The sequence below is a fragment of the Lepisosteus oculatus genome, chromosome 20, assembly GCF_040954835.1.
Source record: "Lepisosteus oculatus isolate fLepOcu1 chromosome 20, fLepOcu1.hap2, whole genome shotgun sequence".
Taxonomy (NCBI): domain Eukaryota; kingdom Metazoa; phylum Chordata; class Actinopteri; order Semionotiformes; family Lepisosteidae; genus Lepisosteus; species Lepisosteus oculatus.
The window spans coordinates 9,432,083-9,444,491 of NC_090715.1; the positions used below are offsets into that span (position 1 = coordinate 9,432,083).

Below are 12,409 nucleotides of genomic sequence, written 5' to 3' on the forward strand. Positions count from 1 at the left end.
TGGCTTCTGTTTTAAGAAGACGGGAGTCTGCTGGTCAGTATTACTCTCCTGTATCTTTCTACATCTCCTGACCTCTCTTACCTCGCTGGAGTCCTCCTGCTGGTTGATGACTGTCAGTGCATCCTCAGAGGCCTGTCTCTTGGCCTCCGCCAGCGCCCGCTCCATCTTGGACCTCTCGGCAGAAATCATCTCGTGGGCCTTGCGCTCGGCGTCGGACACGGCCTTCTGCAGCTCCGACATGGCCTGCCGCTTCACCTCATTCACCGCTTCCTCTGGGGAGACAGCAAAGGCGGGGGGAGGGGTTAGTCACAGCCGCCCACGAGCCCTCGCACTCCCTCCCCTCTGTGTCCCCAGGACGCTCAGTGTTTCCATCCCGTTTCACTGTTACAGAATCTGCCCCCCCCAAAAGAAGAGGAGTTGGCTGACAGTTACTGACATTCCAGTTCTTAGGAAATGTATTACTAGTGTATGTTACACCCAAACCTCCATGTGGTTTTTTTGGCAATCAAGAAGAAAATTCAAAGATATAAATGAGACATGACTGCATTGTCCAATATGGTCCTCCCAGTGTGCTGTAGAAATTCCTTTCCTGCTATTATTCTTTAATAATTTAGTAGCATTTAAGTATTAAATGCAAAACTGTTTAACCGATTTTAATGTTTTATATTGTGTATACCATATATACTGTACCATATGTAAGAACTGATGAACTGGACGGCCCCCTTGGGAGTTAGTCTCGGTTACCATTACTCAGTGTTCAGGAGGGCTCAAACACTGGCCTTATGTATCCCTTCCCGCAGTGTTTGGTATTGACGATCTACTGTAAGAAATCCCACCTCCACCCACTATCACAGCACATGAAGGCACTCTCAGCTCTCTAATTATATAGGATGATGATTACAGTCATTTTCCATTTGTGGGAAAGATCAGTGGCATAAATTACGGTCAATTTTTTAAGAGGCGCACCCCAGCCCTGTCAGGAGCTCCATGGCCACCTCAGGGTATGATGGGGAATGGGGCTGATTAGGCCTCCCGGTGTAGCTGGTGCCCAGCTGGGGAAACAGTTCATGTTCTTTCTGCAGCAGGGCTCCTGCCTCCTCTGGAAGCCTCCCACACACTTCTTCATTCCCTTTTTTTTTTTTTGAACGCTTGCCTTTCCTACATTTGTACAAACCTTGGCCACTCAAACATCGGAATCAATGCATCTGCTACTGAAATTACTCGGCAGATTTTAAGTAAAGTTCTCAAGGTGACTGCAACGGACAAAGAACATAAAACGCTTAATGGAACACAAAGGGGCAGCAATATGTAAGCCCAAATTTGTGAGGGATTGGGTAGTTTTTTGCTGGGGTTTTTTTAACTTCAGATCTCGTTTTCCAAAAAGGCTGATTCAAACCTCAGTAGACGATTGAATGTGTTTTTGCTTAAAATGTTTCTGAAATATACTTTAGTGACCCTTTTTGCGAAGACAGCAGCTAGAGCTTGTGCCTCTCTGTGACACTGAATTAATAATCCAGTAGGTTAAAGTAGATAGGAGCATTTACTCACCCTGCTTGCTTTGTAGTTGCTTTAGTGCTGGTGATAGCGGGATACTTGTAGTACCTGTATGAAAAATAACTGCAATTAAAATTGCATTACTGCCAGTGAAAATGCAGTCGAATGGTGCAGACAACAGCAGAATTAATGTCATGTGAACTCCACGAGAGCTCAGCTGGACTTGACAATGGCTGTTCTGGAATTTCAATTCTATATCACTGCTTTAAAGTGAAAATTAGAGGTCTCCTTAATCAGCAAAACATTGCTAGCTTTCATATTTAAATTAAATCTCGTATTGAATAAATTGAGTTTGATACAAGTTTAGCTGTCACTTACAATTGTTTTCAATTTATTGTATTTTTGCTTCTCTTTTCAACAAATTTCTTTTCAAAGAAAAGATCTCCCTAGAAAACTGAGGAAAACCTGCATTTATAATCCTGTGTTGCAGCTTGATTTTGTTTAATTTATGAACGTGCTCGCTACTGTAGTCTTTTGGAGCTTCAGTGTTTATCACGACAAGGATTCGTGCTGAATAGCAAGAAGAAAACGGCACAGAATCTGACTGGACTTTACAGCAACTGAGCACAAGCAGCCCTGCAAAGAAAAAAGCTGGCAATGGATTCCTGAGGACGAAAACCTGTAAGCCTTCACTTTAATGCTAATACTGCCCACGAGTGGCATTCAGTTAAGCTCTACTCTGTCTAAACTGCACTGCTGTTGACTGCATCCATTTACTGCATTTTCACTGCAGTTTTAACTGCAGCCATTTTTCATAGTGGTGACAGATGTAAAGCCCTTATCACTAATAACACATGGGAATCTAATCTATGCCCTTATGTAACTAGACTATCCCCTCCGCTATCTAGGACAACAAGTCTGCCAAGACATACAGCACTTACCAGCCTTCCTCCAGATTTCTTCAGGCATGTATCCTGACGGGGGTCTGTGCAAAAAGTCCCGATGAATTTCTAAAGCATGAATACAAAAACAACGGATGCCTTAGAAAGCACGTTGACTTTTAAATGCCATAAGACTTCCAGGATTTATTTTTATGACATTTGTGATTTCACAGTTAATTTGATTCTACATTTCTAACTATACCTAGCGTGTTTAGTCATAGTGCTTAGGCTGATAGAGATGCACACAAAGTTTCTTTCACAAAGGCAGTTGGCACAGAAAACAGGAAGTCTGTGTGCTAAACATACAGTACAGTTTGTTTTAGTGATTTCTAACTTGGCATAAAGTGGCACTAAGGCTACAGTAAGACACAGCTGAAAACGCATTTGTTTTTGTCTCCCTGACGTAACTGAGCTGGTTTGCGACGAGGACAGAGTGTCCAGATAAGAGCACGCTCTTGCAGCCTGGCAGTACCTAGCGTCAGTGTCGTGGAGCTGCTAGAAGTGTTGGAAGCGGAGGAGGAGGAGGAGGAGGACGAGTTGTGAGGAGGAGGGCGCTGGCCAGGGCTCCCACCTTTTTTCATATCTTCTGCATCGCTGTAGCGGCGGATCCAGTGGTTCATCTCCTCGCGGTCGGCCTCCTGGCAGCGGCGCAGGACGGTCAGAGACCTCCGGGTCTTCTCCACCATGTCCATGATGCAGTTCAGCAGCTGCGGGGCGAAGGAGAGACTGAAGGAGGGGGGGCAAAGCCCTTGTGACCCCTTGTTTCAGGGCCGCTGCCCTTTAGGGCAGCTAGGAGGCAGGGCTATGCAGGACGGAATGGGCAATCCACAAAATCTACGAAAAAGGAGCTTTTGGGGAATTTGTATATAACGCATCCATGATTCCCTGATCCACTGTCTTGCTGGGGAGTTTTCTCATAGCTCATTTCCAATGATCACAGGGAGACAAAGCAGTAATAAAGCTAAGACTAATTCATTCAGAAGGAGTTTTCCAATATATGTATTTACCTCATCCTACTAATCCCATTACAGAAGAACTCCTTCCTTTGTTTGAAATGGCAAATGAGAAGCATCTGTGAGTGACATCAGACAGGAAGCGTAGCTCAGGGGGCCTGATCTACTGTACACAGCAGAAGCTTGGGACGCAGCTACAATCATACTAAACTTTCCTGCAAGACACTCAGTTATAAATATGCCTGCATTTTTGTCCTGTGTCCTTTTGACATGTGACATTGATTTGTGGATAGGAATGTCTGACTGTACGTGTCTCTCGCCTTTCTCCTGCTTCGTAACCAAGTTGTAGCTGTGAATGTATTATTTAAGAGATCAGTAATGGGAGTGAGACAGCTGTGCTGCTGATGTGAAAAGTCTAAGTGATTCAGCCCCCTCCCCCACCACTGCAACCCCCCAGTCTGCTAGACGGTTGTGACCTCGTTCTCAGCTATATTTATTTTCACGAGAGTGTTTCTAATCTGGCTGCGGCCCAGTGGAAGCTGGTTCACTCCATGACTGCCGTCCTTGTCTCAGCTGCTCAGCCCAGCTGGAGCTTCTCTCCACTGGGGGCTTCGTTCCATCTGTGGCCCTCGTATTGGTGTTTGCGAATTTGCAATTCAAGATAGCTGAAGGACTAACAGCACTTGCTGCAGCCTTGGCAGGATTGCTTTAGGTTCCCTGCTGTTTAGTCCGGGGCTATTTGTTATATAGGCACTGCAAGCCAACATCAGTGATGGAGCTTTGATGAACCATGCTTCATCTTCATGTGAGTTCAGTTGGCTCTCCAGAGGCTCATGTCTGTGGCTGGCTGTTATTTTCAGTGGGGGTAGTTGGGTTTGTTCTGTGGATAATGCGGAGAGTAATGGAAGTGGGGGGGAGCTGTACTCCGGTGACACTCACGTTATCAAGGTGCTTCCACTCCTCTGCCCACTCCCGATCCGTCAAGCGGTGATCGATGACTTCTTCCTGACGAGCCCCATGCACGGCTGCAATACAAACACTCATTGGTAAGCACTCAGACTGGACTGGAGCACTGCTTTGTATAACCCGCAGGGAGACAGTTTCTTGGCACTTTTCCATACATTCCCATGAGAGAAAACCCATACAGAACCATTCAGATGCCACATGTAATAAGTCCTAGTATAACATCTTTGTGCCTTTCTTTAAGTGCACATGGGTGGATATATTGGTATGTCCTGCAGTATGTTGGTATGCTCTATCCATATCTTTCTGAGAAGTAAAACATCCACAGCAATATCCCACAGTAAAACGCTGTTTTAGCAGTCCAACATAATGGACATCATTGTGATCTTGCCCCTTTGCGTGTCCCAGAATTCCCGAAGAACTGAACAGTCACATCTAGCATAGTCCTAGATATTTAATTGCGTGGCGTGGTTTTAATATAGTCTCTCTGAGAGTTATGCACTTGCCTGCTGGCCGGGACACAATCCCTGGCTTTGTGACGCCATGAGTGACCGTGGTTGTCCGTACGAATTTTGGAAGATTCCTTCCCTGCGTATGTAAGCTCCATGCGTGGTGCACATTCAAAGGCATAGCATTGTTCATTCAGTCCTGAGCGTGCTGGACTGCGCTGTGCGAAACTACTCGGCTTGCTAACTGTTTGGCAGGCCTGACAGGGCCGCTCGTGACCTTGCAGGTTTTCTGTGCGCCTGTACTCTCTACGGAGTGCCCACGGCCCCGGGACCCGCTCCTTGTCCCCGCCCCTCCTGGACGGGGGGGGGGCGCTCGGGTTCCGGTCCGGGTGAGCGGCTCCGTGCCGGCCTGCTGGGCCCCGGGGCGTCCCGCGCGCACTCACCCGTCTGCCGGTGGCGGTCGCGGCTCTCGCGGTGCTCGGAGTGGCGGTAGGCGTCGCGGTAGTGATGAGCCAGCGCCATGTCCTCCAGGCGGTAGTGCTGGGGTGGCGGGGGGGTGGGGTGAGGCAGGCCATTGGGGGGGTGCGGGGGAAGCCCGTTTGGAGGTGGGTGAGGGGGGAGGCCGTTGCTGGGGCTGTAGCGCTGGCTGGGGCTCACTGTGCAGGGGCGCTTGGCCACGTGTTCGGGGTGCAGCGGGTCTCTCTCGGCACCATTCTCTTTGGTCCTGCGGGAGAGACGAGTGGGCGGTCTGAGCCAGGACAACGCGTAGGCTGCTGTTGACGTGATATTCAGAGCAGATGCTTTTATCCCAACACTTAACAAGACATTTAATGCAAGGAAAAAAAATCTTACAGTATGTAACGAAACAGAAGATGCCATTGACCTATACAATTAACCTCTTTTCTATGATACATTATTTATTTTATCTGCCTAAAGACTTAACAAATGTATTATCTAAGAAGTCATTCAAGTCAAGAAGTCAGCATTTGAATGACTTCAGAACTGAATTATAGCAGAGTGGAGACTTGTAGAGAAATAGCAGGATGATGCTTTGCTAAATGTAGAGCCTTAAGTACTTTGGCCGAGTCTCAGCAGCAGAGCGCTCTCGCACAGTGCTCTGCCTGTGGTCATAAAGAGATCTCTCTGCCAGGGCTCTGTCCCGGCACCATGTCTCACAAATCTCAGCAACAGCTGGAACATCCTGTGGCAGCACAGTAAGCCAGTGGCTGGAGGCTGAGGTGTGCGGATTTAGGAGGATTGTCCATTCCTACACCCTCCCCCCCCCAGGTCTCCCAGTGCAGGGGTTCAGTATATAACCATCTGGACACAACCCTGACATATGGATAGCTCCAGAGCAACTCAGAGAGTGAGGGAGAGAGGAACGGCAATTCTCTGTGTCTGAAATTCCAATTAGTTTTTGGAATAAAGAGTATTTGGAGGATAAGAAAGGCCTGGAAAAGCACATGCGAATGCATTGATCTGAATGTCAGCGGGAACATTCCAAAGATGGGTGATGGGTGTTTGCAAATTGCTGGAGCCATAATACATCTGCAGCAGCTGGAACAGTCCTCTTTAATTCATCCAGACTACTGGCAGGCTATTTGTCTGTGTGCTTGGCATGAGGCAGCAGTCCTGAGCTTGATGTCTCAGTTGGTGAGATTTTTTTCCCATTTGCATTGTGAAATAATTCTGCCTGCCTCGAATTCTCTTATGGGAGAAGAAAATACATTTTTTTTTTCCATACAGCATTTACATCTTGAAAGAAATATAGTAGGTTGATTTAATTACATTAATCCCATTCAGGCCATTGACAGTGATATTGCCTTCACAGATGTATATGTACAGTATAAAACCATTTAGAAGAGGCACAAACATGGCTTTTTATCATTACCTGTGCCAAATCTACCTTCTTCACTTTCAGAAGAATCCTGTCACGGACGTCCAAAGGGACTAACCGTGGGGAGAGCAGGAGAGTGGAAAAAGACCCATATGCGTAGCGGCGAGACGGGAAAAAGGCCCGGGCTCATTAGTGCAAAGAGTTCAGGAATGCCGTATAGAAACCTATGCCCTCAGGGAGCGGACGTGGGGCGCCCTGGTGCTAGGCGGGTCGCAGGACATCCGAACGTCAATGCTGAGCCAGGACAGAGTGCAAGACCCGGAAATATATAGCCCAAGGGAAAGAGAGGGACAGGAAGGACAGCAGACTGGAAACTAGGGACAGGACAGAGAAGGAGCGCCCTCTGGCTGCAGAGGGCGTGACAAATACACTGATACAAATAAGGTGTACACCTATGTGTTTTATTATAGGAGGAGCTCCAGGTTGAAAGTCAGGTTTGACGTTTTCTAAAGATCAAAGATGGCTCTGACCAGGGGGGAGCGGTTACCTGTCTGGTGTCCTCCTCTTGCCGTGCTCGTTGATCTCCAGGAGGATCTCGGAGGAGTCGAGGGGGGAGCTGGCGTTGGCGTCCAGCAGCAGCTGCTCGTGCTGCGCCAGGTACTGGGCGGGCGTCTGCTTGGCCAGCCGGGCGCAGTGCAGCAGCTCCCGCTGCAGCAGGGGCAGGTTGGCCTGGGCGGAGCGACGGGACAGGACAGTCAGAGCGAGAACCGGGGTCGGGAGCTCGCCGCGGGGGGAATGGTTCCGGCCAGGTCCGCGAGTTTCCGAAAGGCAAAAACAGTGCAGGCTAGCAGCAGACTGGGACGGGCCATAAGGCTGAGGCCACTGTCAGTTCCCACCAGCACCCCTGCACCCAGTGCAGAGTAAAGGACGAAAAGTGATATCAGAAAGCTCACTTCAGCTATCCTTGTGATTCAATCTAATGGTTATAATCCCTAACTTCTTTCTAGGGTGCATTTGAGCCAATTATAAAAAAGTTAAACTTTTTTTGTTGTATTGGGAATCATAAGTAAATAGCAGCAGAAAGCCTCGATATAGTGCTTTTCCATTGCGTGTGTGACGACCCAGTGTAAACTTTTCTTCATTGTGTAGATAAACAGGTTTCTCATAAAGGTGTAGATCTGGTGCTGACAGTTGAATATTGTGTGCAGAAGATGTGTACTGCAGTGCAGCAGGGTTTGAGGCATCGGATGCCTCCCGGGCTGCTTCTATCTGTTGTTGAATATGCTCCTCTTGTAGCTGTGAATGCCTAACGCCTTGCCTAGCACTCCATGTGTTAACTGCACATCTCTCGGAGACAGAGCTCTCCCGGAACGAGTTCATTTGCAAAAGGGGTACCCCCAGATTGTGAGCGTGGGTGTGTGTTTGGGGGAGAGCGACGCGCCACATCTGTTCAGCAGGAAAAACAGTCACTGCTGAGACTTCTCAATTCTCCACCTCGTGTTCTGTTTCAAATGTGTTGTAAACATTTAATTAATCGCTCTGCGTTTAAGAGCAGTTTAGTATATTCGGACGCCGCACTTGAAGGGTTAAGCAGAGACAAAAAAAGACCCAAGCAGATGTTCTTGCTGATAAGGAACTGTTGACACTCTGGGTTGGGGGCTGCCGATTGTGACTGTGGGCCAGGGATCAGCAGATATACATCAGCACCGCAAAAAGCCCTTGGTCTGAGTGGGCCGCCAACATCTGTCACAAAATCTTCTTTTCCGGCTGAGCTTCCCCTAAGATTGCGCACAGCCAGATTTAGAGTAAACACAAGTGTGCCAATTTTAATGAATTGCAAATGATTGCCATATGGACCACAGCTCGTCATTTCGCTTGCAGACGGAGCGCAGATCGGGGACGCGTGTTTATCTGTTTGCGTTATTCCTAGTAACTCGTGACCTGTGAAAAGGGTGATGAGGCTTAATGTGTTGCCAGTACAGAGGTTACGTTTTTTGCCATTTTCATATATTCATTTAAATGCTTATTTATGGTGGGTGAGCCCATAGTGCACTTACAACATTTAGCTAAAATGCCTGGCATTGCTAAAAAGCAATAAATAAAAAACTGTGATATGCACCTTAGTGCTCAGCTTCCTGTCGCATTCCTGAATATAACTTTGTCTTACGGCAAAGGCTGTTTTTACACAAGGGGATTCGGTGCTGCGTGCTTGTCCAGAGTTCACTGGACAGCTGTGCATGCTGCAGTCCTGTGGGTGTGTGTCTGGGAGTCCTTACCTTGAGAAATGGAATCACAAAAGGCCGCAGAGGGAAGTTGGTGGCCTCCTGGAGCTTGGCGTGAAACTCCTCAATAGTTAGAGTGGAATTCTACAAGGGAAGAGATAAGCGTTTCTCCAGGTTGAGAACCACTCCAGCCAAGCCATATTAACAAACCAATACATTCACAAAACGAGCGTGCACGTTACGTGATATTGAGGGATGGTGAAGAAAAGAATCACAAGGTAAATGTACAGTATGGGCTTGTAAGCGAAAGCATCTGACAGCTGGAACGAGCTCGGGTCACAGAAGGATGTTCACTTCATATTTGCACAGCACTTTCATCGGTAGAATCCATGCACTCCCGGGTTCCAGCCTGTGGAAGTGTCCGGGCGGACGCAGAGACAGCCGGGGTTACTCACCACGAGGCCCAGCACCAGGCTGCGCACGCGCTCCCCAATCTCTGGCGAGATGTCGTTGCCAAACTGCTGCAGGGTGGTGAGGAAGCGCTTCAGCTTGCAGAGCTGCCGGGCTCCGCAGGCAGGCGGGAGCTGCTGGTTTGACAGGGAGGCGGTGGAGGACATGGCGGGGCCGTTACTGAAGCCATTGGGCGTGGAGGGGGCGCCGTTAAGCGCTGTAGGCGAGTGGCTGCTCCCGTTCAACACTGAGGGGAGAGACAGCAGGTCACTTTCAGACACTCCACAGACAACACGGCCTCCGCTCGCCGAGATCTTCTGTTTCCACCTCTTTGTGCTGTGCATCCTGAAACCCAGTGTCACATGGCCAGCAGCAGTCTGATTTAAGCCCGGAGGCATCGATGAATTGTGAGGAAGTACAAGCGTATCTTTTTTTTCTGATAATATGTTGGTTCTGAGCTGAAGAATATCCACATTTGTTGATTAAAATAATGCCTTTTGCATATATACGGGTCTGCACATATTGTTCCTTAGTGCCCTTGTGGCTCTACTGAGGCTCATTCCACTTTGGCCGAGGTTTCTCTGTGCATTTACTTCAGCTGTTTTTCAAAGTGGAAGCAGCTGACTCTTCCCCTCCCCCTCTTGAGTCTGTTCCTCTGTGTCTCTCACTCACTCAGTAGAACAGAACTATAAGAGGAACTTGTTAAAGAGGTGCCAAAAATAGGTTTGTGGCCTGTGTTACTTTTATTCCAATAGCAGGTGTGTTGCTAAGTTAAACTCTGCACATGTCTGCCAGCTGAAAGTCGATTTGCAGCTTTCAGGTTCAGTGCCCTCCTTCCATCACCCTGCCAGTGCATTCTAACACAAACATCCACAATAAAGGCTGTTCTTCTGGATCCACAGGCTTAAAATCTACCTAAAACTTGCTGTTCCTGTACACTGGTGAAGAGACCTATAAACACTGTCGTAAGATGGCTCATAGAGTACTGGTGCTCAAAATATGAATTGTACAGAACTATATTATTTATCTTTTTAGTTTAGAGTCGCATGTTAATCTCATCAACATGGTTTTTCAGTGTCAATTCCGATAAAACGGCATATTGTTAGTTTCCTTCAAAGCAAAAATGTGACCGCTGAGTAATGTAGGTTAAATACATGCTTCATTGCACATTTGTTTTTGCGTTCCTCTCTGACTTAATCCGTGTACATGAATATAAGTATGAGCTCCTCCACATGTGTGCTTCACCATGTGACAGGCCACTTGTGTTCTGGTTATAGAGTGCAGAGCACGCTGTATGGGTGACCGAGACAACAGGTGAAACAACGCGGACGGTCATTGCTATATAGGGAAGAAACTAGTCTGGAGCCCTCAAGAGCACAGTGGTGCCCTCTTCATCTCTAGGTAAACAAACAGCCTGGACCGAGACTGTCTCATACTGACACTCACAGCAATACACGCCTCGCACTCCTACATGCTATTGGTGGTCCGCCCCTGCGTTTGGCACAGGGTTGGAGCCCATAGAACGTGTTATCTTGCTTCATTGTTGCCCTTTTTGCAAACAGCATTTTTTTACAAGCCAAGCTTAAGAGCGCTGTGAAAAATTACAGCTTTGTTTGTCTGTTCCAGCTTTCCTTCTTCAGAAGGAGCTGCCCCAAAACTAATCCCATAACTTTCTCTCAGACAAGCAGCTGACGGGCTGCACCTGTAACTGAAGACAATGAAAATCAGATTAAAGGAGCACTCTCCAGAAGGTGTTATTATTGACTCTTGTGTATTAGAAGCCAACTTCATGGATTAGTATTCCAGTTTGCATATTGATTTTGCACTGCGTATCTAACAAAGAACCAGGCACAGGACACTTCTTGGAAATGTGTTATTAAGACAAGTAATAAAGGGTTTTCTAGAATCTTCCTCATAACAACAACCAATGAAACAATGAAAATGGCGTGTACTATTACTAACCAGAATCTCCTGAAACAGTACGTTCCAGTAGGTATGAGGAGTTTGAACACTTTCTCATTGTCTGTTTGTTGATTTGGGACTGACTTACTCGTGGTGGGTGTGAAGGACGCGTTGCGATTGGCTGCCTGGGTGACAGCGGGGGGCGGCGGCGGCATGGTGGGCGGAGTTGATCTGGGCTGGGTTTTGACATCAGCAGGTGAATCTGGCATCGTTCCAACCTTCTTTTCTGTGCTACCTGCAGCAAGACATGCATAGGCAGCAGACATGTGATGCAGGCAAACCAAACCAAACCAAAGCACTGCACAACCTCTGTAATTCACATCTGAATTTGACACTCTGCACAAAGGACCGGGTTCACTGTGGGATTTAACCTGCTCATCTTTTCAATGGTTGCCCTGGGATGTTGTCATTAAACATTTATACTTCTGTAGTGTTCTGTACAGATTTGATTAGAACACCATCAGGTCTGAAATATATCCTTAAATCAATATCCCATGTGGTATGATTTAGAAGGCCTGCTCGGTATTTGTTGATGTTAGGCTGTTTTGTCTGTTAGGCTGTTGATTTGTCTGATCTGCAGTTGCTGCACGCTTGGCGATGTAACTCACTGTTGTTATAAACCATCTTGTGTCATGTTAGATGTAATATCTTCTCACTGGTACACAGCATTGTAAAAGCCATATTTTGTAGACTGCACACTCTTAAAAAGAAGTGTTATCTGTTTGCTTACTGCAGTAATTTATTTTAATCCGAACCGACCAGAGGGCTGGGATCTGTAATAGTGATGTATGAGACACTCAGAAGCTGAGGGGTCTATAAAGAAGGAGCAGAGGAGTGAGAGGGGAGCGATGGAGGGACTTAGGTGGAATACACTGAGCTGTAGGTGAATAGAAATCTGTGTTCTTGGAAACATCCTATAACACCTGCTCTCTTCCTCAGCTGCTGATAGCAAACCTCCTGCTCCCCAGAGCCCCCCCCCCTCCAGCCCCAGACAGAATCTTGATGGCCAGTGACAAGTGCAGCTGTATCTGCCACTGTCCATCAGGAGGGCCACTTCCATGAACCACGCCGGCCTCTAGCAGGGACCAAACAAGGCAAGCTTTCCAGGCCGCTGTCGGCAAGCATTGCCTTTCCAGGA

At 47.6% G+C, this 12,409-nt stretch overlaps 1 protein-coding gene across 5 annotated transcripts in view; it reads right to left on the bottom strand.

Annotated features, from left to right (window-relative positions):
• The window catches only part of cbfa2t3 (CBFA2/RUNX1 partner transcriptional co-repressor 3), a 49,332-nt gene that overhangs the window by 8,370 nt on the left and 28,553 nt on the right, over nt 1-12,409 (bottom strand). For 2 of the 5 annotated variants that reach the window (XM_015367995.2, XM_015367998.2), the window contains exons 2-11: nt 11,360-11,506; nt 9,315-9,556; nt 8,914-9,003; nt 7,185-7,366; nt 5,244-5,524; nt 4,328-4,413; nt 2,908-3,142; nt 2,436-2,504; nt 1,549-1,602; nt 82-272 (exon numbers count right to left, since the gene is read on the bottom strand). In XM_015367995.2, the coding sequence (XP_015223481.2) occupies nt 82-272; nt 1,549-1,602; nt 2,436-2,504; nt 2,908-3,142; nt 4,328-4,413; nt 5,244-5,524; nt 7,185-7,366; nt 8,914-9,003; nt 9,315-9,556; nt 11,360-11,506 (1,577 nt within the window). The remainder of the gene's footprint in view (nt 1-81; nt 273-1,548; nt 1,603-2,435; nt 2,505-2,907; nt 3,143-4,327; nt 4,414-5,243; nt 5,525-7,184; nt 7,367-8,913; nt 9,004-9,314; nt 9,557-11,359; nt 11,507-12,409) is intronic. The other 3 variants (XM_015367996.2, XM_006641214.3, XM_015367997.2) reach the window with 3 other exon arrangements.